This window comes from Gorilla gorilla, chromosome 11 (genome assembly GCF_029281585.2).
Source record: "Gorilla gorilla gorilla isolate KB3781 chromosome 11, NHGRI_mGorGor1-v2.1_pri, whole genome shotgun sequence".
NCBI lineage: Eukaryota > Metazoa > Chordata > Mammalia > Primates > Hominidae > Gorilla > Gorilla gorilla.
In genome coordinates this window covers 117,371,049-117,393,141 of record NC_073235.2, presented here as the reverse complement: position 1 = coordinate 117,393,141, position 22,093 = coordinate 117,371,049, and the positions used below count along the sequence as shown (strand labels likewise).

The 22,093-nt window shown below is 37.3% G+C and overlaps 1 protein-coding gene across 2 annotated transcripts in view; it reads left to right on the top strand.

Moving 5' to 3' along the window:
- BARD1 (BRCA1 associated RING domain 1) overlaps positions 1-10,830 on the top strand; it is an 83,505-nt gene extending 72,675 nt beyond the window's left edge. For both annotated transcript variants that reach the window (XM_004033163.5, XM_004033165.5), the window contains 2 exons: positions 6,932-7,029; positions 8,437-10,830. In XM_004033163.5, coding sequence (XP_004033211.1) covers positions 6,932-7,029; positions 8,437-8,769 — 431 coding nt within the window. In that variant the 3' untranslated portion in view covers positions 8,770-10,830. The remainder of the gene's footprint in view (positions 1-6,931; positions 7,030-8,436) is intronic.
- The last annotated feature ends 11,263 nt before the right edge of the window (positions 10,831-22,093 follow it).

Below are 22,093 nucleotides of genomic sequence, written 5' to 3'. Positions count from 1 at the left end.
TCACTGAGAAAGCCACTTAAATCTCTTGGGACTTAAGTTTCCTTATCTATAAAAGAGGTTGATTAGACAAAGCATCAAAAGTTTCAAATCGGCAGGCTGAGGACTCTGAGGGCTGAAGGAAATAGAGTGTCTGTGGTTTTGTCTAACATAATTAATTTTTATATATTTAGGTATGATGTTTGTTACAGTCTCCATAGCTTCCTACCACCTCACACCAGGTTCTTCACACATTTATGTAATCTACCTGGCTTTTGTAGGCATTTGAGTCGCAATGCTTGAAGTAGATGTCACTCCCAGCTTTGAAAAAATTCTAGAGATTTTCTGTGCTATAACAGCAACTTCAACAAAACACTTTGCCACCCTTCAAATGTAGTTGTAGACCTGGAAACATCCTTTGTTTTCAGGAAAAGAAAAAGAGCTACTTTCATTCTTCCTTAGTTAGTCTTAGGTGACACAGGATTCTGCAAATTGTTGCTTGGAGTAAAAGCATATTAGAGAAATATATTTGTTTAACTCAATCATTGTAACTAGAGCATTGGATTTGCCTTACTTTACAGAAACTTACTACATAACTCCCATGAAACAGAATATTTAATGAATTAAGACTTACACTGGCTCCTTCTCATGGAAGTACCATGCTGCTCTGTTGGTATCTGCCATCTCATTTTTCTTGATGCCATACTTACTGGACTGTAGTATCTATTAAGGTTAAATTCTGTTGATTGACTAATGCCAGCATGTTTTCAGGAGCAATAGATGCCATTTTAATGTGTTTCTTGTAAATAATCAGTCAAATAAACCCATAAAATGGAGAAGCAGCTGGCGTAAGCACAGCCTACTTAATTCTGCAATTAGACATTAGCCATTCATTCGATACAGTAGATATCATAAGAATGTTCAGTCCTCGGCTTTCTGTGCCACCATATGCAGTTAAAGATACAATTATGAATACTCTGTAAGTACCATTGGGAAGGAGATTTGGGAAGGGGAATACCTGCTTATGTAATGAGGAAAATAAAAAAATTACATATAAAATAGTGAATTTGAGTTAACCATTTCACTGGATTCCTGATGGTTTTTGATTTGATTTTTAATATAGAAACAATATATGACATAATTCCAGCACACTGGCAGTGCTTCTAGTATGGTATTTTGACCCAGTCAAGAATTTTGAGTCTCATTTTCAATGTATAATAATGTTAATATTTATATTACCTTTATTAGAAAGGTTTTTAATTCAATGAGTGGTTATTAAAATTTATGCCCTTTTTAGAGTATAATTTTTATTATATGTAAACAATTTTCAAAGCACATTTATGATAATTTAAAATTATAAGATTCAGAAATTCAGCTTAGCAACCTTGGGTGAATATGACTTTTATATTAAAAAAATGGGGGAGAGAGATCTGAGAGCCAAATAAAACACAGATAAAACTAACAAATTAAGATTGACATGATGGGTAATCATAGATGTCCTGAGTGTGAGTGTTGAATTTGAATTTGCATTAATGACCCAATTCAGGAAAGACTCAGTGTCTTGACAAACCTCTGCTTTTGGAGAGATGGAGTGTTCAGTTGTTAGTCTTCTGACCTTTTATAATAAACAACATCTTAGAACACTCAGTTTAAGCAGCTTTTAAGCATTTGACATATTCACATCATGCTAAGATAATACCCAAGGTTTATCTTGTGTACCACTAAGTTATATTTCAGTGTGAAATGCACAGCCTTTAGAAAACTAAGCAGATTTAGGTTCAAATTCCCATTCTGCCACTTAATGGCTGCATTCAGCTTTAAGCAAGTTGACTTCTTAGCATTTCAGTTCCCTCCCCTGAATTGGAAGTAATAAACAGTAAATCCTCATTGTTTGTGGATTCTGTGTTTGTGAATTTTCTTACTTGCTAAAATTTTTCTTGTAATCCCCAAATCAATACTCACAGTGCTTTTGTAGACATGTACAGAGTAGTGAAGAACTTTAGTTGACAAACAAGTGTGTCCCCAGGTGAGGTCAAACAAGGTGATACTTTGCCTCCTCTTTTCAGCTCTCACGCTGTCAACAAGTGGCCCTATCACAGTCTGTTGATGCCATGTTTTTTGCATTTTTGTGTTTTTGTTGGTGATTTTATTATTTAAAATGGCCTCATAATACAGTGCTGAAGTGCTGTTTTGTGTGTCTAAGCTCAAGAAGATGGTGATGTGCCTTTCAGGGAAAATATTAAATACTGTGTAGGATAAGCTTTGTTAAGGCCTTAATTGTAGTACTGCTGGCCCTAAGTTTAATCTTAATGAGTCAACAGTATACAATAAATAATGTGTATAAACAGAAACATACATAAAACAAAGTTAAGTATTGATCAGTTGATGGAAATGCTGGAGCCACAGGCCCACAGAAAAGTAACCCTGTATTTCCTTTAACAGCAGTGGTTCATTATTCACTAATCGGTGTTCATAGCATCTTTATAGAACATAACTACTGTAGATAATGAGCATTGACTATACTACTCTTGCTGGATTTGGGGAAGGATACAAGTACTTTTGGTAGCTGTTATCACAGTAATTTTGGTCAGGATCTTTTCTTAGAACAAACAGTTGTGTCCTTGGTCATTTAAAGTTGGAAAAGTAAAAAGAAAACAGAATAGAATAAATTGGTATTTTAAGAATTTTTTTTTTCTCCTTTGACCAGAAAATATTGGTGTGTGATTTTTAGCATTGGATTGGTTAGGCCTTATGATTTATGAGTATTTTATTCTAGATTATGGAAAAATTAAAGTTTTCAGAGCACTGCACAATGTACACGTTCAATCTATAGTAAAGTATTTTGCTCATTGGATGAATATTAGGTAACATAGCATTCATAGTTTTTATAAAATGATACTGCTCTCATGGTTCTCTATTAATTTATAAGAAGAGAGTTCTGTCTGATAGTATTTACAGGTGTAAAATAAACTTATATACAATGAAATAAATTCTGCTCAGGTTCTACTCAATTTAAACCCAGAGAAGTAACAATGGAACAACTTACTCCATATTTTCTTAATGATATTCTACTTTTTCTTTTCATATTTAATATTGTGATTTCATATTTGTTTAACAAGAGCTATAAATGGCTAAAACTCTGGCTGTGTATTATTTCCTGCTTTATTAGTATTTTTGAATACCACTTCACTAATACATGTAAATCATTAATATTTATTCCAGAAATGTAATAAATATAATATAATATAAATATAATATTCCAGAATATTTTATTTTTTTAATATTTAAAATATATTGGTCCTCCATTATTTTCAGAAACAACTTTGCATTCAAACGTTTTATTCAAAAAACCTATTATCTTTGCTTTTAACATTGAAATAAATGCAAAATATAAATGCAAAATATAAAAGAATATTTTATTATCTTTCTGGCAATCAAATCTGCTCCCACATTTGTTATTCTTTGAAAGGTTAGCCATTTTAAATAGGAAAAGAGGGAAAAGCTGAATCTGAAAAATGAATCTTCTCATGTTTGTCTATGTATAAGCTATTAACCTTTTTTCTTTCATTGACTTTGTAACAGAAATTTACGTAATGTGAAGTTCTTAGAATTTCTGGACAAGAGTAGGGCGTTTTCTTGTTATTAGATATACCATGATTGAGATTATCTCAGTGGCATCCTTAATATCTTTAAAACATGGATGTAATTTTAAATGTGCTTGAAAAATTAAATTTGATAGTGGATTGCTTGTTGACAGAGGAAAATAAAGCAATAAAATTTCATTTAAAATTAAGCACTCTGAGATAGAGCATACAATATTAATGAAAGTTCAGGATTAGATTATTGAAATAAAGTGACAGGAAACAGCAGGAATTTTCTTCTTAGGGAAGAGATTATGACTTCTCTTGTACATAATAGGTGTTTAACACAGTTTGAACATTCCTAATCTGAAAATCCAAAATGCTGTAAAATACTAAACTATTTGAGTGCCAGCACAACATACATGACCTAACATGATGGCTCACAGTCTAAACGCAGATACAACTTTGTTTTATGCACAAAATTATTAAAGATAGTATATAAAATTATCTTCATATATGCTTTACCTGCATAAAGCATATATGAAGCATAAATGAATTTCTTTTTTAGACTTGGGTCTTGTTGCCAAGATATGCCTAATTATGTACATGCAAATATTCCAAAATCCAAAACAAAATTGAATTTTAAAACACTTCTGGTTTCAAACACTTCAGATAAGGGATACTTGGCCTATAAATATGATATAGGAAGAGTGCCGAAGTGGAAGTCTGTTGCTTTAGGAAGTGGTTCACTTTAACTTTGCTATTAGTGATCTTAGCAAGTCACTTTATGTTTCTGCACTTGACTGTGCAGATCTTTAAAACAAGAAGGTAGGACTAGCTCTTCAGGGTCTTTTCTACCTCGTAAGTTATTTGATTCTAGGTATTTTCAAAATTCAAGTTACAAGATTAGAATAAATAAAACATTTTATAAAGAGGACTCAAACACATTTTTTTCCCTCAGAAAGTACCAGTTTTTTCAATTCTGTCGCTTACTCCAGATGTGGCTCCTGGAAACAGTTGAAGTTTTGTTATTGTGTCAGTGTGGGGTAATAAAGAAGAAAGTTTAAAACCGATTATGCCATAAAGTCTGAGTCAGTCTAAAGTGGACCATTACTCACTCTTGGAAAACATTGCATTTCTTTATGTTCTCCAGTATAAGTTTTTGCTCTCAAGATAATCATTATAGGCTGGCGGGGTGTGGTGGTTCACGCCTGTAATCCCAGCGCTTTGGGAGGCTGAGGTGGGCAGATCACGAGGTCAGGAGATCGAGACCATCCTGGCTAACACGATGAAAGCCTGTCTCTACTAAAAGTACAAAAAATTAGCCAGGCATGGTGGCGGGTGCCTGTAGTCCCAGCTACTTGGGAGGCTGAGGCAGGAGAAAGGTGTGAACCCAGGAGGCGGAGCTTGCAGCGAGCCGAGATTGCGCCACTGCGCTCCAGCCTGGGTGACAGTGCAAGACTCTGTCTCAGAGAAAAAAAAAAAAAATCATCATAGGTCAAAAGAAATTTTACTCATACACAACTGAATCTTAATTTATATTAGATGCAATCGCAGGACAGTTCTGGGTAGCAGATTAACTGTTGGTTCTTAGCCACCCTTTAGTCAAGAAAGGAGCCCTTTTGCAGGCATATGCAGAGTTTACATGCCGAGTAGTGGTTCTGCTCCTGTGTGGAATCAATTTACTGTTGAAGTAAGTAGGGATCAGCTGGACAAAACTTTATCACTAGCATTTTTCAAGAGGTTTCCAAAACACTGTAGTATATCCAACATATATGTCTAATCCTCAATCTAAAGTATATGTTTATGCAGCCATAGATTTTTTTCTGATCATTTTAAGCCATTAGATATCAAGTGATAACAGGATGTAACAGTTTGATATTCAAAACTATGTGTAACTCTGAACTCTTACAGGTGCTATATAATTATTTATTTTTATTGGTGTGGATACAATCTGTCAATGCTGTGTCCATAGTGAATTTTTAAAAACTTTTGTTCCTTTATGTTAACAACACTAGACAGTGAAGGGGATACCTGAGTTATTGTTCCAACTTTCCCGATACCTTCTGCTATTAAACTCCTGTTCTGTGGGAAAGTGTATGAAATTCTGAAGAACGCATAAGTGAATAATATATGGTTCCTACCCTCAGTGATAAAATGAAGTATTGAGCAAAACAACCTCAAAGACAAATAGGAAATTGTATGGAGGGTTTGTTTTTATGATGAAGATAATTCATTGTAGTATCTAGTTTTTAGAATGCTTCTTGCATTTTATCCACAGAAGCCCGGTGAAAAACATTGTTTTCATTTTTTATTTCCATAGGCAAGGAAGCTTCCAGAACAAGTAACTGGGATAGCCAAGTCCTTCAACTTCAAATCTCAAATTTAGTTTAGTTATATGCCATCAGAACAGAAGCATGATAAATATATATACATGTCATCAGTTCCCTCGCGTGGTGGTGAACAGGCATTATCCAAGATGTTGTCTCTAGCTGAAGCTGACCATGTCCTTCATGATTGGTCCTGGGCATCCCAAGGGTTCCTTTCATTTCTAGAGCCTAGCGAGACAATTGGTACTGGCTGCCAGCCAGTGGCCCTACTTAGGGATTCCCCACCCAGGTGCCAAGCAGTGGAATGACTCTAAACAGTGCCAGGCTGAGCTGTCTCTATTGCTTTTGCTTTTTAACCTGAAGCTGTGAACAGACTTACTCAAGCCATCAAAAGAATGCTTTTTTTTTTCCTGCAAAGCCCAATCAAGTCATCTCTAGACTAGCAACCTCAGTTGTGTACCTGTCACATGCCAAACCTATTCCAAGCTCTGCTTGTTTATTTTAGCAAGCACTGTTGAACCCCTCTTGTGTGGCTAGCTGAGCTTGGTGCTGTAGATAGACTAAAGCACATTCCTTCATGTCAAATCACTTACAGTTTAACAGACGATTAGACATATAACTGTCAAAATGAGCAGTATAGATGGTAAGTGCTCAGTTTAGGTTATTGTGTCATGGACTTTTTATTCACCTTAATTTTGGGTAATTGCTATGAGTGGAAATGTAGACTTTTATTTTTTGTCTCTGAAATAGTATCCTGGCTTAGGTTTTTCAGAAAGGAGATTAAAATTACAGTTAGTGTTCAGTACTAACTTATGGCTTAATCCTCCAAAGAAAGAGTTTTTTAAAATATTTTCTTTATGTGGGAAAACCAGTTGTATTACGTTTTGTTTTGGCATAAGTAAGATTTCTGTTTGCATTTTAGAATAATACTTAAAAACTGCCATGAAGAAGAAAAACCACTTAGGTAAATTGCTTGATTTTAATGAGAGAGATATAATGCTCACTTGATACTTAGTTTGCTTTAATTCTTGTGTTTTTTGTCAGGGGTAAAAGCATGTCTACGAAGAAAAGTATGTGAACAGGAAGAAAAGTATGAAATTCCTGAAGGTCCACGCAGAAGCAGGCTCAACAGAGAACAGCTGGTATTTTTCTTTTAATACAACTTTCATTGTTCTTATTATGACATACTATTATTATCACCATCAGGAAAAACTTCTTCTGCCCTTTCAACAGCTACAGGTGACTGATTAAAATTTTAATTGTGCATATTTCAAGCACTTGATTCTGAAAGATGATCACGATGAGCAGTAAAATCCAGAAGGTAATAATTTCATACTGTTAATGGATTTTTGGCAGCTTGAACATTGCCATAAACCTTTCAGAATCTGAGGTAAATCTCAGATACAGGAAGTAGCTTGAAAGAAGACTTACAGCTGCTGCTTGGATTTAGTTACCATATGTCTCTATGGCCACATATTGTAGCTTTAATGGATAATATCGCATTATCCTTTTGATATATATAAGTATATTAGAAGTGACAAAGAAAATTTCCATAGAAGGGAATTATGAAACTTTTTTTTATTTCCAACGAGCATACGGAAGTATGTTTCATAGCTAATTGGATCCCTAGCCTCAGCACAATAATCTTTTGCGCCCTGTGAATACATTTCTGGAACCCCGGAGGGCACACCCCCATGGTGGCTGCCCTGGAGACCTTAGGTTGGTAATATGTAAGGACCTGAATGTGGATGGGCGGAATTGGATAAAAGTCCACGGAAAAGATGTTACTCTTGTAATTTAATAATGTTTAGCCTGGTGTCTCTGAAGCCTGTTTCAAATAAGCTAGGAGTTGTGGAGGCTTTAAGTCCCACCAAATAAGCATAAACATCCTGATGAAAAAAGTTTGATGAATAGTTTTTGTTTTTTTCTTTATACCAAGCATATCTAAAATTTTAGAAGAGTGAAAAGGAACTGAGATGGTGACTGAATCTTAGGGAAAAAATTGTAAATAGGAAGCCCCTATTTGCCTAAGTATTTTTCTTGATCCAGTTAGTATGCTTGAAATATAACTTGTCCCAGCACCTCATTAAGTAGCTTCTTAGCTGCTCATAATTGTTACAGATGGAGCATTCCTAATCCAACATCTAAAATGCTCCAAAATCCAAAACTTTTTGAGCTTTGACATGATGCCACAAGTGGAAAATTCCACACCTGACCTCATGTGACAGGTCACAGTCAGAACACAGTCAAAATTTTGTTTCATGCACAAAATTACTGAAGATATTGTATAAAATTACTTCAGGCTATGTGCATAAGGTGTACAAGAAACAAACGAATTTTGTGTTTAGGCTTGAGTCTCATCCTTAAGATACCTCATGTATATGCAGATTTTCCAAAACCCAAAAAATTTCTGAATCTGAAATGCTTCTCGTCCAAATGTTTCAGGTAAGGGATACTCAACCTGTATTTTTATTTTCCTCATTCATATACAGTGTTTTTGAATACAGTATTTTGATCTGCCTTTAACAAATGTTTTCTCATTATTTCAGTTGCCAAAGCTGTTTGATGGATGCTACTTCTATCTGTGGGGAACCTTCAAACACCATCCAAAGGACAACCTTATTAAGCTCGTCACTGCAGGTGGGGGCCAGATCCTCAGTAGAAAGCCCAAGCCAGACAGTGACGTGACTCAGACCATCAATACAGTCGCATACCATGCGAGACCCGATTCTGATCAGCGCTTCTGCACACAGTATATCATCTATGAAGATATGTGTAATTATCACCCAGAGAGGGTTCGGCAGGGCAAAGTCTGGAAGGCTCCTTCCAGCTGGTTTATAGACTGTGTGATGTCCTTTGAGTTGCTTCCTCTTGACAGCTGAATATTATACCAGATGAACATTTCAAATTGAATTTGCACGGTTTGTGAGAGCCCAGTCATTGTACTGTTTTTAATGTTCACATTTTTACAAATAGGTAGAGTCATTCATATTTGTCTTTGAATCAAAAAAAAAAAAGTCTAATGCCAGATTAGGAATTCATGTTGTGTTTACCATTTAGATGCTGGGATTGCTTTTAAAGGTTTTTCTTTTCAAAATTGGCATGTTTTTGATTTATCATGTCTTTCTATTCAGATTATTGGGTATCAAAGATTAATGAGGACACCAGAATCTTGGTTAAATAGACAAGTGGTATCATTACTGTTTGAGTCTTTTAATATTCTTTAATAAAATCCATACCTGCCACCAGTGAAAAAACTTGCCTTTTTTTTTTTTTTTTTTTTTTAGTAAACAGAATATTATCAAACAATTTATTTTGGCTTTATTGAAAAAAGAGTATTTGGTCTAAATGTGCCACCATAGGTGTTAAATTCTCCTATCTGCAATTGTCTTTATCCTATATTGTGTTCATTTCTTTTCTTAATAATTTACTTTGTTGTGTGTTTCTACACTTTTATCCCTGTTTTTTATCTTGTATATCATCAGGAAATCGTGATTTAATCATTAACATTGGTTTTTTTGTGTGTGTGGTAAAAATCAACACTAGGCTCATGGTACATATTTTTATTCTGTACATTTGCTTGTAACTATCAATTTATAACTCTGTTTATCTACTACATACGTATATATACTTAGAGCATTTTCTCTAACACATTTTAATGTTAGTATTTTTTAAAAGGTCTGACCAGTCTAGCAAATTGTCAGTCCAACGTCATTACTTTAAATTAAGAAGCAGTCTTCTGGTAAACTTTGTTGGTATTTGTAAAATAATTTTGAAGGTCTTAATTTCTTCCTTTGTAAAAGGAAAAGTTTTTTTTTTAAAGTTTTTAGGTTGGCATGGAGGCAGAAGTTGGTGATTACTTGATTTACAACAGATTTTTTCCAGATCATACAAAAGGCCATACAGTAAGTATAGAAGTAGGTATGGGGAGGGCTTACTAATATCAAATAGGCAAGGCCTCAGTGAGTGGGCAGGATACCACCTGAGAGTGGCCAGATCTGGGGAGGTTACTCTGCTCTGGGTGCTCTCATTCACGAATCGACAAGGATACATTAGATTATTTTGAAACATTTTTTTAAGAAGCAGAATTCTTTAATAATTCCTTCCTAGACATTGAATATACTTATAAAATTAAAGACTTGGGGAAGGAGACACTGAGAGACCTGCCAGTTTGGTTCCTCATGAACAAAAGAGGACAGTTTGATAACTACCAGAATAGAATATCCCTAGTTTTAAAATACTGAGAATCTCTGAAGTTCATCAACATCTTAAGATGCACTTACTTGAAAGTTTGAGATTCTGTTTATCATTTGAAAACACATTTTGCTTTAATTCTTTCTTTGACATGTTGTTTTTTCATATCAAGAAATATATGAACAAAATAATAACCTTTTGACCCTGACCTTGCTGGGTGAATTAGCTCTGAAACACTGTCTACAACCAGTAATGCATTTGTCCCACATTTCATTCTGATAGAAAATGATGAGCACCGTAGCACCAAACAAAAATCCAAGGGGTTAGATAATGTCTGGATTAAATAATTTAAGACTCTCCAGGATTTTGGTTGTCATTTTTTATTTGTAACGGACTTTTAAGTCACTTTCTCTTGCCTCATAGGTCACATTTTAGACAGGTTTGTGTCTGTTCCTTGCATCTGAATTCCTGATTGTAAAGACACCTTTGAGGTCTCTTGCTTAGTTTTTGTCATTCATTTTCTTGGTTTATCACCCCTCCCTTCTTTTTGTTGTTTTTCCCTGACTGTTAAGCAGTTTCATCTTTGCTTTTGTTAAATATTTGACAGCAGTTAGTTTGTGTTAAGCTCTTGAAACTTGCGATTGTACTTTCTGTGTAGATATACATGTAATTATTTTTTATTTTTCAATCATAGATTCAAGCTTCCTTCTTTTTTACCACAAATCATTAAAGTTATTTGTGTTTCCATATATCTGTGTCTTGTATAAAATTGGCTTATTCTGTGCTGTTGAATGAGGCTCAACATGACTTGGTGAGGAAGTCTATTAACTAACAAAAGCTTATCTTTTTTAACATAACGCTTTTTAATTAATTTTGAATAAAAATAATTCTAAAGTGTACTAGATACTTTATTACCTTAGATTATTCCGAATACAGTATAACTTTGATAGTTTGGAATAGTCATTAAGAAACAATTACACACTGATTCCTTTGTGTCTCTATAAAAGTGAGAGGCTGGTAGCTTTTCCACATTCTCATGGCTATTTTCTAGTTCTACTTGAATTTATAACTGTTTCCCTTTTTCCTTGACAGCTGCCACTTTGTAGCTATTTTTCTGTCTCTGCTAATACTTTACCATATCTATCTCAATTGTTTTTTCTTTTGACTTGCTGAAAAATAGAAACCAGATGGGAAGTATATTAGAATGATTGAAATAAGGGTAAATGAGCAATGTGTGAAGGTTTTCACTGACTTCACCTAAAAGGTAGTTTAGCTACTTGAATTTTAGTAAATAGAATTTTTCCTTTATTTCATCGGTCCCCCCCCCCCACCTTTTTTTTTTATTTTTTTATTTTTTTTTGCACCTGCCTTGTAAATTTAATAGTTAAGCGACCTCTGCCTAGAGGATGATATTTGGGGAGGTTTGATGTTTCCTGTGGGAATAAGACGATTCACAGGTGAGAGTGGGGCCACATTAGCTGTTATTGTTTCCATGGGTCAGTGTGGAAAATGCATTAATCATATTCTAAACGTTCATGGACCTCATTACAGTCACAATTGTCTATTCTGTTTCCTACCCTGAACACATTAAAATGGCAGGAACTAATGCTTGTCTTATTTAATTACTAAAAGCCACCATTTTCTTTGAAGATAGATTGAGCTACAAATTGTAAACTTCATGTATGTCTTTATAAGACAACCCTTTTCAAAGATATGCACATCAAACTAAATAAATGAATAAATAAATACTGAGAAGTTGTCTTCGTTTAAGAGCTGTAATTTTTTTTTTTTTAGTCAACTAATAGTCTTATGCCTGGCTAATTAAGCTGCAGACATTCTTATGAATTAGGGATTGTTGATTATTTGTGTAGCTTTCTAAGGCACAAGGTGCACTTTCTGATACCTGTAAGTTTCTATTAGAATGGTGATGTGAGAGAAGTGGGAAAAGCGTGTTCTTTGACTAGGCTTAAAGGGTTAATGACTAATACTCCAGCCCCAGGGAGGATCCTGAATCGGCTTTGAAGTTAGACATGGGTTTTTTAACAATCTAACCTGTATCATCAGTGATAAAGGGGGGAATACGGTTCATTTCACCTGAGTATAAAGATGTGTGAAAGTGCTTAGCACACTGTAGGCATTCACAACTCGCCTTCCAGGACCCCTGTGAGCAAGCTCGTGAAAAAGTGACTGTTGATAGCACAGCTTATGTCAGTCCTGAGTATCCTGGCTCTTGTATCCCATGCACAAGACTGCTGGGTGTCCTCCTGTATTCACTTTACTGGTTTTAGCCTGAACAGCAACCAGAGCCAGGCCCTAGTTTCTTATTTCTGACTTCTCACCATCCCATCTGCACTGGTAAAGTTTGCCCATCTATGTAGCCACTCCTGCTCATTTAACTAAAATGTTTAGCTTTCATCCCCTCAGTGTATTTACTGTGGATACCAAGATTGCTTAGGCCTCCACACAGAAGTGGGGCACCTTGGACAGCACTGGCAAAGCTTCTACAGTTATCATAATATCATAAACCCTTCCGCCACCTCCACTTGAGGCCTAAAACAAGAATGTTTATCTTTTCTGCCTTAGTTCATAGTTTGTGAGACTCATATTTTCATTAATACCACGAATTTGTCAAAACACACCTCATTTGCCTGCTGTGTAAGGTAATGTAACCTAAAAATAAAGGTCTTTTTCTGAATCTTACTAATGTAAATGTTTGAGCTTTTAAACAAATCTGTTTACAAAAATATTACATAGTTCAGAAATACAAAAAGAATTTCTGCAGAATACAAAAGCACAAGGAAGAAAACAGGCACAAAATCCAGGGACCATTAAACTGACAAACTATTTTGTGTGGCCTTCATAGTGTTAAAAGTACATTGAATGCTGTTGACAGGGGACATGAGCTTCCATTCACCACATCCTCACCACTTGTCTCTCACCCCTTACATTTATTCTTTTAGTTGGGCCTTGGAAACATTGACTTAATCCACAACTCAGGAACAACAACTATTAACATTCTTGTCTCTTTTTCTTTCCCCATAAGTTATTGGGGTACAGGTGGTATTGGGTTACATGAGTAAATTAGTTGTGATTTGTGAGATTTTGGTGCACCCATCACCCGAGCAGTGTACACTGCAGCATATTTGTAGTCTTTATCCTTCGGCCCCCTCCCACTCTTCCTCCCAAGTCTCCAAAGTCCATTGTATTATTCTTATGCCTTTGCATCTTCATAGTTTAGCTTCCACATATCAATGAGAACATACTATGTTTGGTTTTCCATTCCTGAGTTACTTCACTTAGAATAATAGTCTCCAGTCTCATCCAGCAAATGCTGGAAGAGCAAATGCTCTTCATTCATTGCTTTTTATGGCTGCATAGTATTGCATCACACACACACACATATATGTATATGTATATATACACACACCACAGTTTATCCACTCATTGACTGATGAGCATTTGGGTTGGTTCCATGATTCTGCAATTGTGAATTGTGCTGCTATAAACATGGGTGTGCAAGTATCTTTTTCCAGTAATGACTTCTTTTCCTCTGGGTAGATACCCAGTAGTGGGATTGCTGGATCAAATGGTAGTTCTACTTTTAGTTATTTAAGGAATCTTCACTGTTTTCCATAGTGGCTGTACTAGTTTGCCTTCCCACCAGCAGTGTAGAAGTGTTCCCTGTTCACTGCATGCATGCCAACATCTGTTTTTTGATTGTTTGATTATGACCATTCTTGCAGGAGCAAGGTGGTATCACATTGTGGTTTTGATTTGCTGATCATTTCTGATGTTGAGCATTTTTTCATATGTTTGTTGGCCATTTGTGTATCTTTTGAGAATTGTCTATTCATGTCCTTAGTTCACTTTTTGATGGGATTGTTTTTTTTCTTACTGATTTGAGTTCATTGTAAATTCTGGATATTAGTCCTTGTCAGATATACAGATTATGACGATTTTCTCCCGTGCTGTGGGATGTCCATTTACTCTGCTGACTGTTCCTGTTGCCATGTAAAAGCTCTTTAGTTTAATTAGGTCCTAGCTATTTATCTTTGTTTTTATTGCATTTGCTTTTGGGTTCTTAGTCATGAAATCCTTGCCTAAGCCAATGTCTAGAATGGGTTTTCCAATGTTATCTTCTAGAATTTGTATAGTTTCAGGCCCTAGGTTTAAGTCCTTAATCCATGTTGAGTTCATTTTTGTATGAAGTGAAGAGATGAGGATCTAGTTTCAGTCTGCTACATGTGGCTAGCCAATCATCCCAGCACCATTTGTTGAAAAGGGTGTCCTTTCCCCACTTTATGTTCTTGTTTGCTTTGTCTAAGATCAGTTGGCTGTAAGTATTTGGGTTTATTTCTGGGTTCCCTATTCTGTTCCATTGGTCTATGTGTCTCTTTTTATACCAGTACCTGTTTTGGTGACTATGGCCTTATAGTATAGTTTGAAATCAGGTAGTGTGATGCCTCCAGATTTGTTCCTTTTGCTTAGTCTTGTTTTGGCTATGTGGGCTCTTTTTTGGTTCCATATGAATTTTAGGATTATTTTTTTCTAATTCTGTGAAGAATGATGCTGGTTTTTTTTAAATTTAATTTTATTATTATTATACTTTAAGTTTTAGGGTACATGTGCACATTGTGCACGTTAGTTACATATGTATACATGTGCCATGCTGGTGTGCTGCACCCATTAACTCGTCATTTAGCATTAGGTATATCTCCTAATGCTATCCCTCCCCGCTCCCCCCACCCCACAACAGTCCCCAGAGTGTGATGTTCCCCTTCCTGTGTCCATGTGATCTCATTGTTCAATTCCCACCTATGAGTGAGAACATGCGGTGTTTGGTTTTTTGTCCTTGCGATAGTTTACTGAGAATGATGATTTCCAGTGTCATCCATGTCCCTACAAAGGACATGAACTCATCATTTTTTATGGCTGCATAGTATTCCATGGTGTATATGTGCCACATTTTCTTAATCCAGTCTATCAGTGTTGGACATTTGGGATGGTTCCAAGTCTTTGCTATTGTGAATAGTGCTGCAATAAACATACGTGTGCATGTGTCTTTATAGCAGCATGATTTATAGTCCTTTGGGTATATACCCAGTAATGGGATGGCTGGGTCAAATGGTATTTCTAGTTCTAGATCCCTGAGGAATCACCACACTGACTTCCACAATGGTTTTTTGATGGTTTTTTGATGCGGATTGCATTGAATTTATAGATTGCTTTTGGCAGTATGGTCATTTTCACAATATTGATTCTACCCATCCATGAGCATGGGCTGCATTTCCATTTGTTCGTGTCGTCTGATTTCTTTCAGCAGTGTTTTGTAGTTTTCCTTGTAGAAGTCTTTTGACTCCTTGGTTAGGTATATTCTTAAGTGTTTTATTTTTTTTCAGCTGTTGTAAAAGGGGTTGAGTTCTTGATTTGCTTCTCCACTTGGTTGCAGTTGGTGTATAGAAGAGCTACTGATTTGTGTGCATTAATCTTGTATTCAGAAACTTTGCTGAATTCTTTTATCAGTTCTAGGAGCTTTCTGGAGGAGTCTTTAGGGTTTTCAAGGTAAATGATCATATCGTCAGCAAACAGTGACAGTGTAACTTCCTCTTTGCTGATTTGGATGCCCTTTATTTCTTTCTCTTGTCTGATTGCTCAGGCTAGGACTTCCAGTACTCTGTTGAAGAGCAGTGGTGAGAGTAGGCACCCTTGTCTTGTTCCAGTTCTCAGAGGGAATGCTTTCAACTTTTCCCCATTCAGTATTATGTTGGCTGTTACATTAAGCTGTGTCCCTTGTATGCCATTTTTGCTGAGTGTTTTAATCATAAAGGGATGTTGAATTTTGTTGAGTGCTTTTTCTGCATCTCTTGAGATGATCATGTGTTTTTTGTTCTTAATTCTGTTTATGTGGTGTATCACATTTATCATGACTTGCATATGTTAAACCATCCCTGCATCCCTGGTATGAAACCCACTTGATCATGGTGGATTATCTTTTTGATAAGTTGTTGGATTTGGTTAGTTAGTATTTTGTTAAGGATTTTAGTATATGTGTTCATCAAGGATACCCGTCTGTAGTTCTCTTTTTTGGTTATGTCCTTTGCTGGTTTTGGTATTAGGGTGATGTTGGCTTATGGAATGAATTAGGGAGGATTCCTTCTTTCTCTATCTTGTGGAATAGTGTCAAAAGGATTGGTACCAATTCTTTGAATGGTAGAATTCTGCTGAAAATCCATCTTCCTGGACTTTTTTTTGTTGGTAATTTTTAAATTACCATTTCAGTCTCACTGCTTGTTATTGGTCTGTTCAGGGTATCTAATTCTTCCCGATTTAAGCTAGGAGGGTTGTATTTTTCCAGGAACCTCTCCCTCCCTTCTAGGCTTTCTAGTTTATGTGTGTAAAGGTGTTAGTAGCCTTCTGTGATCTTTTGTGTTTCAGTGATGTCAGTTGTATTATCTCCTGTTTCGTTTCTTAGTGAGGTTATTTGGATTTTCTCTCTTCTTTTCTTGGTTAATTTTGCTAATGGTCTATCAACTTTATTTATCGTTTCAAAAAACCAGCTTTTTGGTTTTTGTATCTATCTTTTGTATTTTTTGTTTTGTTTTGTTTCAATTTCATTTAGTTCTTCTCTGATCTTGCTCATTTCCTTTCTTCTGTTGGGTTTGGGTTTGCTTTGTTCTTACTTCTCTAATTCCTTGAGCTGTGACCTTAGAATGTCATTTTTTGCTCTTTCAATCTTTTTGATGTAGGCAGTTAGGGCTATGAACTTTCCTCTTAGCACTGTCTTTGCTGTATTCCAGAGGTTTTGTTAGGGTGTGTCATTACTGTCATTCAGTTTCAAGAATTTTTAAATTTCCATCTTGATTTTGTTTTTGACCCAATGCTCTTTCAGGAGCAGGTTATTTAATTTCCGTGTATTTGCATGGTTTTAAAGGTTCCTTTTGGAGTTCATTTCCAGTTTTATTCCAGTGTGGTCTGAGAGAGTGCTTGATATAATTTCAATTTTCTTAAATTTATTGAGGCTCATTTTATGGCCTGTCATATGGTCTATCTTGGAGAAAATTCCAGGCACTGTTGAATAGAATGTGTATTCTGCGGTTGTTGGATGAAATGTTCTGTATATACCTGTTAAGTCCATTTGTTCCAAGGTATAGTTTAAATCCATTGTTTCTTTTTTGACTTTCTGTCTTGATGACCTGTCTAGTGCTGTCAGTGGAATATTGAAGTCCCCACTATTATTGTGTTGCTGTCTATCTCATTTCTTAGGTCTGTTAGTGATTGTTTTATAAATTTGGGAGCTTCAATGTTAGGTGCTTATATGTTTAGGACTGTGATATTTTCCTGCTGGACAAGGCCTTTTACCATTATATAATGTCCCTCTTTGTCTCTTTTAGATGCTGTTGCTTTAACATTTGTTTTGTCTGATATAAGAATAACTACCCCTGCTCGCTTTTGGTGTCCATTTGCATGAAGTGCCTTTTTCCACCCCTTTACTTTAAGTTTCTGTGAGTCCTTATGTGTTAGGTGAGTCTCAGCAGCAGATAGATGGTTGGTGAGTTCTTATCCATTCTGTGGTTCTTTTAAGTGGAGCATTTAGGTCTTTTATAGTCAATGTTAGTATTGAAATGTGAAGTACCATTGCATTCATCATGCTCTTTGTTGCCTGTACACATTGTTTTTTTTTTGTTTGTTTTTTGTATTTGCTTTTTAATTTGTATTTTGTTTTATAAGTCCTGTGTGATTTATGCTTTAGAGGTTCTGTTTTGCTGTGTTTCAAGGATTTGTTTCAAGATTTAGAGCTCCTTTTGGCAGTTCTTGTAGTGGTGGCTTGGTAATGGCGAATTCTCTCAGTATTTGTCTGTCTGAAAAAGACTGTATCTTTCCTTCATATATGATGCTTAGTTCCGCTGGATAGAAAATCCTTGGCTAATAATTGTTTTGTTTGAGGAGGCTGAAGATAGGGCCTCAATCCCTTCTAGCTTGTAGTGTTTTTTGCTGAGAAATCTGCTGTTAATCTGATAGGTTTTCCTGTATAGGTTACCTGGTGCTTCTGTCTCACAGCTCTTAAGATTCTTTCCTTGTGTTAACTTTGGATAACCTGATGGCAGTGTGCCTAGGCAAAGATCTTTTTGCAATGATTTTGCCAGGTATTCTTTGTGCTTCTTGTATTTGCATGTATAGGTCTCTCGCAAGGCCAGGGAATTTCTCCTTGATTATTCCCCCATATATGTTTTCCAAGCTTTTAGAATTCTCTTCTTCTTTAGAAACACTGATTATTCTTAGCTTTTGTCATTTAACATAATCCCAGACTTCTTGAAGGCTTTATTCATATTTTCTTATTCTTTTTCCTTTGTCTTTGTTGGATTGGGTTAATTCGAAGAGCTTGTCTTTGAGCTCTGAATTTCTTCCTTCTACTTGTTCAGTCTTATTGCTGACTTTCCAGAGCATTTCACGTTTCTAAAAGTGTCCAATGTTTCCTGAATTTTTTATTTTTTCTTAAGCTATCTATTTCCTTGAATAGTTCTCCCTCCACTTATTGTATCATTTTTTTGATTTCCTTGCATTGGGCTTTGCCTTTCTCTTGTCCCTCCCTGATTAGTGTAATAACTAACCTCCTAAATTCTTTTTCAGGTAAATCAGAGATTTCTTCTTAGTTTGGATCCCTGGCTGGTGAACTAGTGTGATTTTTTGGGGGAGTGTTGAAGAGCCTTGCTTTGTCATATTACCAGGGTTGCTTTACTGTTTCCTTCTCATTTGGGTAGGCTCTGTCAGAGGGAAGGTCTAGGGCTGAAGGCTGCTGTTCAGATTTTTTTGTCCCATGGAGTGTTCCCTTGATGTAGTACTCTCCACCTTTTCCTGTGGATGTGGCTTCCTGTTGAGAGATGAAGCCAGCTGGACTTCCTGGGTCAAGTGGGGACTTGGAGAACTTTTCTGTCTAGCTAGAGGATTGTAAACGCACCAATCAGCATTCTGTGTCTAGCTAAAGGATTGTAAATGCACCAGTCAGCACTCTGTGTCTAGCTAAAGGATTCTAAATGTACCAATCAGCACTCTGTAAAAATGCACCAATCAGCGCTCTGTGCCTAGCTAAAGGATTGTAAATGCGCAAGTCAGCACTCTGTAAAATGGACCAATCAGCGCTCTGTGAAATGGACCAATCAGCAGGATGTGGGCGGGGTCAAATAAGGGAATAAAAGCTGGCCACCCCCAGCCAGCAGCGGCAACCCGCTCGGGTCCCCTTCCATGCTGTGGAAGCTTTGTTCTTTCGCTCTTCACAGTAAATCTTGCTGCTGCTCACTCTTTGGGTCCATGCCAACTTCAAGAGCTTTAACACTCACCATGAAGGTCCACAGCTTCATTCTTCAAGTCAGTGAGACCAAGAACCTACCAGAAGGAACCAACTCCTGACACACTGTGAGCCGAGCTGCAGTGATTGTTGTCTCTCTTCTGGGTCTAGCCACCCAGCAAGTCTACCTGGCTCCAGTTGGTACTGGGGGCTGTCTGCACAGAGACCTGTGATATGAACAGTCTATGGGTCTCTCTACCTTGGATACCAGTGCCTTTTCCTGTGGAGGTGGCGGATGGGAGGAGGGCAGTGTGTGCAATAGACTCCTTGAGGGTTCTTAGCATTGGTGGTTTAATGCTCTATTTTTGAGCTGGTTGGCTTCCTGCCTGGAGGTGGCACTTTCCAGAGAGCATCAGCTGTGGTAATGTGTGGGTGAAACAGCAGTGGGCAGGGCCCTAAAACTCCCAAGATTGTGTGCCCTTTGTTTTGTGCTACCAGGGTGGGTAGGACCATCCGGTGTTTGAGCTCAGACTCTCCTTGGGCAAGTCTTGCTGCGGCTGGGGATGGGGATGAGATTCCCATGTCACTGGGAATCGTATACCTAGGAGTTGTATACCTGGGAGGATTATAGCTGCCTCTCCTGAGTCATGCAGGTTGTCCGGGAAGTGGGGGAAAGCTGGCAGTCACAGGTGTCACCCAGCTCCCACGCAAATCGAAAGTCCAGTCTCACTCCCACTGTGTCCCCCGATGAACAGCCCTGAGTCTGTTTCCAGGTGGAGGGCTAGACAGGCCTGAAAATCTGCCCCAGGCTACCCGCCTCCCAGCTGGGAAAGAAAAGGGTTTGGTTCTATCCCCACCTGTGGCATCTGCACACCAGATTTGCGCCCTCCCCCAAGTTCTGGCCAGGAGGTTTCTCACCCTGTTCAAATTTTTACAACGTTCTGCTGGAGGTTTCCTTCTTCCTGTGGAGTTTTAGCCCCTGCTTCTCTGGCTGCCTTCGGTATGGATCCCTGTTTTAGCCAGGCAGGAATGGGCTGTTTGGGGACCCAGTGAGCTCCCAGGGTCTTTCTGCTGCTTCCTCTACCCCTGTATTTCCCTTGGCCGTCCAAATTGACTCAGCTCCAAGTAAAGTCGGTAACTTCTCCCACAAACAGACTTCCAGCTTCTCCAGTGGGGGTGTGTGTTCAGGAGAGGAGGGTCTCCCTTTCCCACTTCCACAGTTGGGGCACTCACAGTATTTGGGGTGTCTCCGGGTCCTGCAGGAGCAGTTCTCTTCCTTCCGAGGGTCTGTGGGTCTTCTCGGATTGCTGGTTTGTTCTTGCAGTCAACCTGGAGCTAAAATTCATGATGTGAGCCTCTGCATGCTGCTCTGTCCAGAGCTGCAACCTAGTCCTGCCTCCCGCCTGCCATGATGATCCGAGAATTTGTTTTCCTTTTTAGGGAAATAGGATTCTGAATCTTTTTTTTTCCCCCCTATTTAAGCACACATATATAGGTTTTATAACTAAGGCATTAAAGCCTGTGTATGCTTTTATTTTCCATGTTTTTCCATGTAATTAAGTATTCTTATACACAATTTCAAAAAGTGTAGTATCCTATCAACCAGATGTATCATAATTTATTTAACTGAATCCCTGGTGTTGAATATTTGGATTGTTTCTATTATAGAAACAATTACTATATTATTATCTTTTTTTTTTTTTTTTTTTTTTTTTTTGAGACGGAGTCTCAGTCTCACCCAGGCTGGAGTGCAGTGGTTCGATGGCTCACTGCATGCAGCCTCCGCCTCCCGGGTTCAAGCGATTCTCCTGCCTCAGCCTCCCAAGTAGTTGGGATTACAGGCACTTGCCACCATGCCCAGCTGATTTTTGTATTTTTAGTAGAGACAGTGTTTCACCATGTTGGCCAGGATGGTCTTGAGTATTATTATCTTTATAATAAATTTGGAGTGGGAGGGGACAAAGTTTCTTTAAAAGGTCAAGCTAAGTCGGTATCCATGGCTACCATCTCTGCAGAATGTGGTGCATAGCCTACATATTTAAATTATAACCTGTAGTTACACCTAAAATACAAAAATTAGAAAAGGAGCCTTAACTGACTGCTGTGATTCTCATGAGTTGGTGAAACTTTACCTGTGTGATTAAAAACACCTTGTGGGTTAAAAACTAACCATAAAAAGAAAAAAGAGAAACAGTTTGCTTGTTGGTAGAGACCTCAGAGATTATCTTGCTTGTGAGAAGTTATTTTGTTAAGATGAGGAAACTGGTCCAGAGAACTCACTAGTGACTCACCCAAGATCATTCTACTCACAAATGGCAGGACCTACAACAAATGCCTGTGTTTTTTCTCTATCCCATACTACCCCCTGGGGCACCTGTGTCTTTAAGGCTATTAAAGCATTTGCTGTTATGCTTTAATAGAGCCTTTGATCTGATATCTACTCGAATGAACTTACTGGACTGTTCTAGGACAAGCATAAGGGAAGACTGTCTGTCCCACACTTGGGGCAACCCCACCTCTACCTCAGCAGACATTACTAATCACTGTACTTTGTTTTTGAGACTGCAAAGGATCTTGAGATCTTTCTCAATTTTTGTTTCAGACAACCACATCTAATTGGTCAAGTTGGTTTATCAGCTGGAATACATTTACCATTTCTAAACTAAGCCATGCTTAAAAACTCAAGTAATTTTTAAGTGTACGTGTGTGTTGCTTTCCTCTGCAGCAGA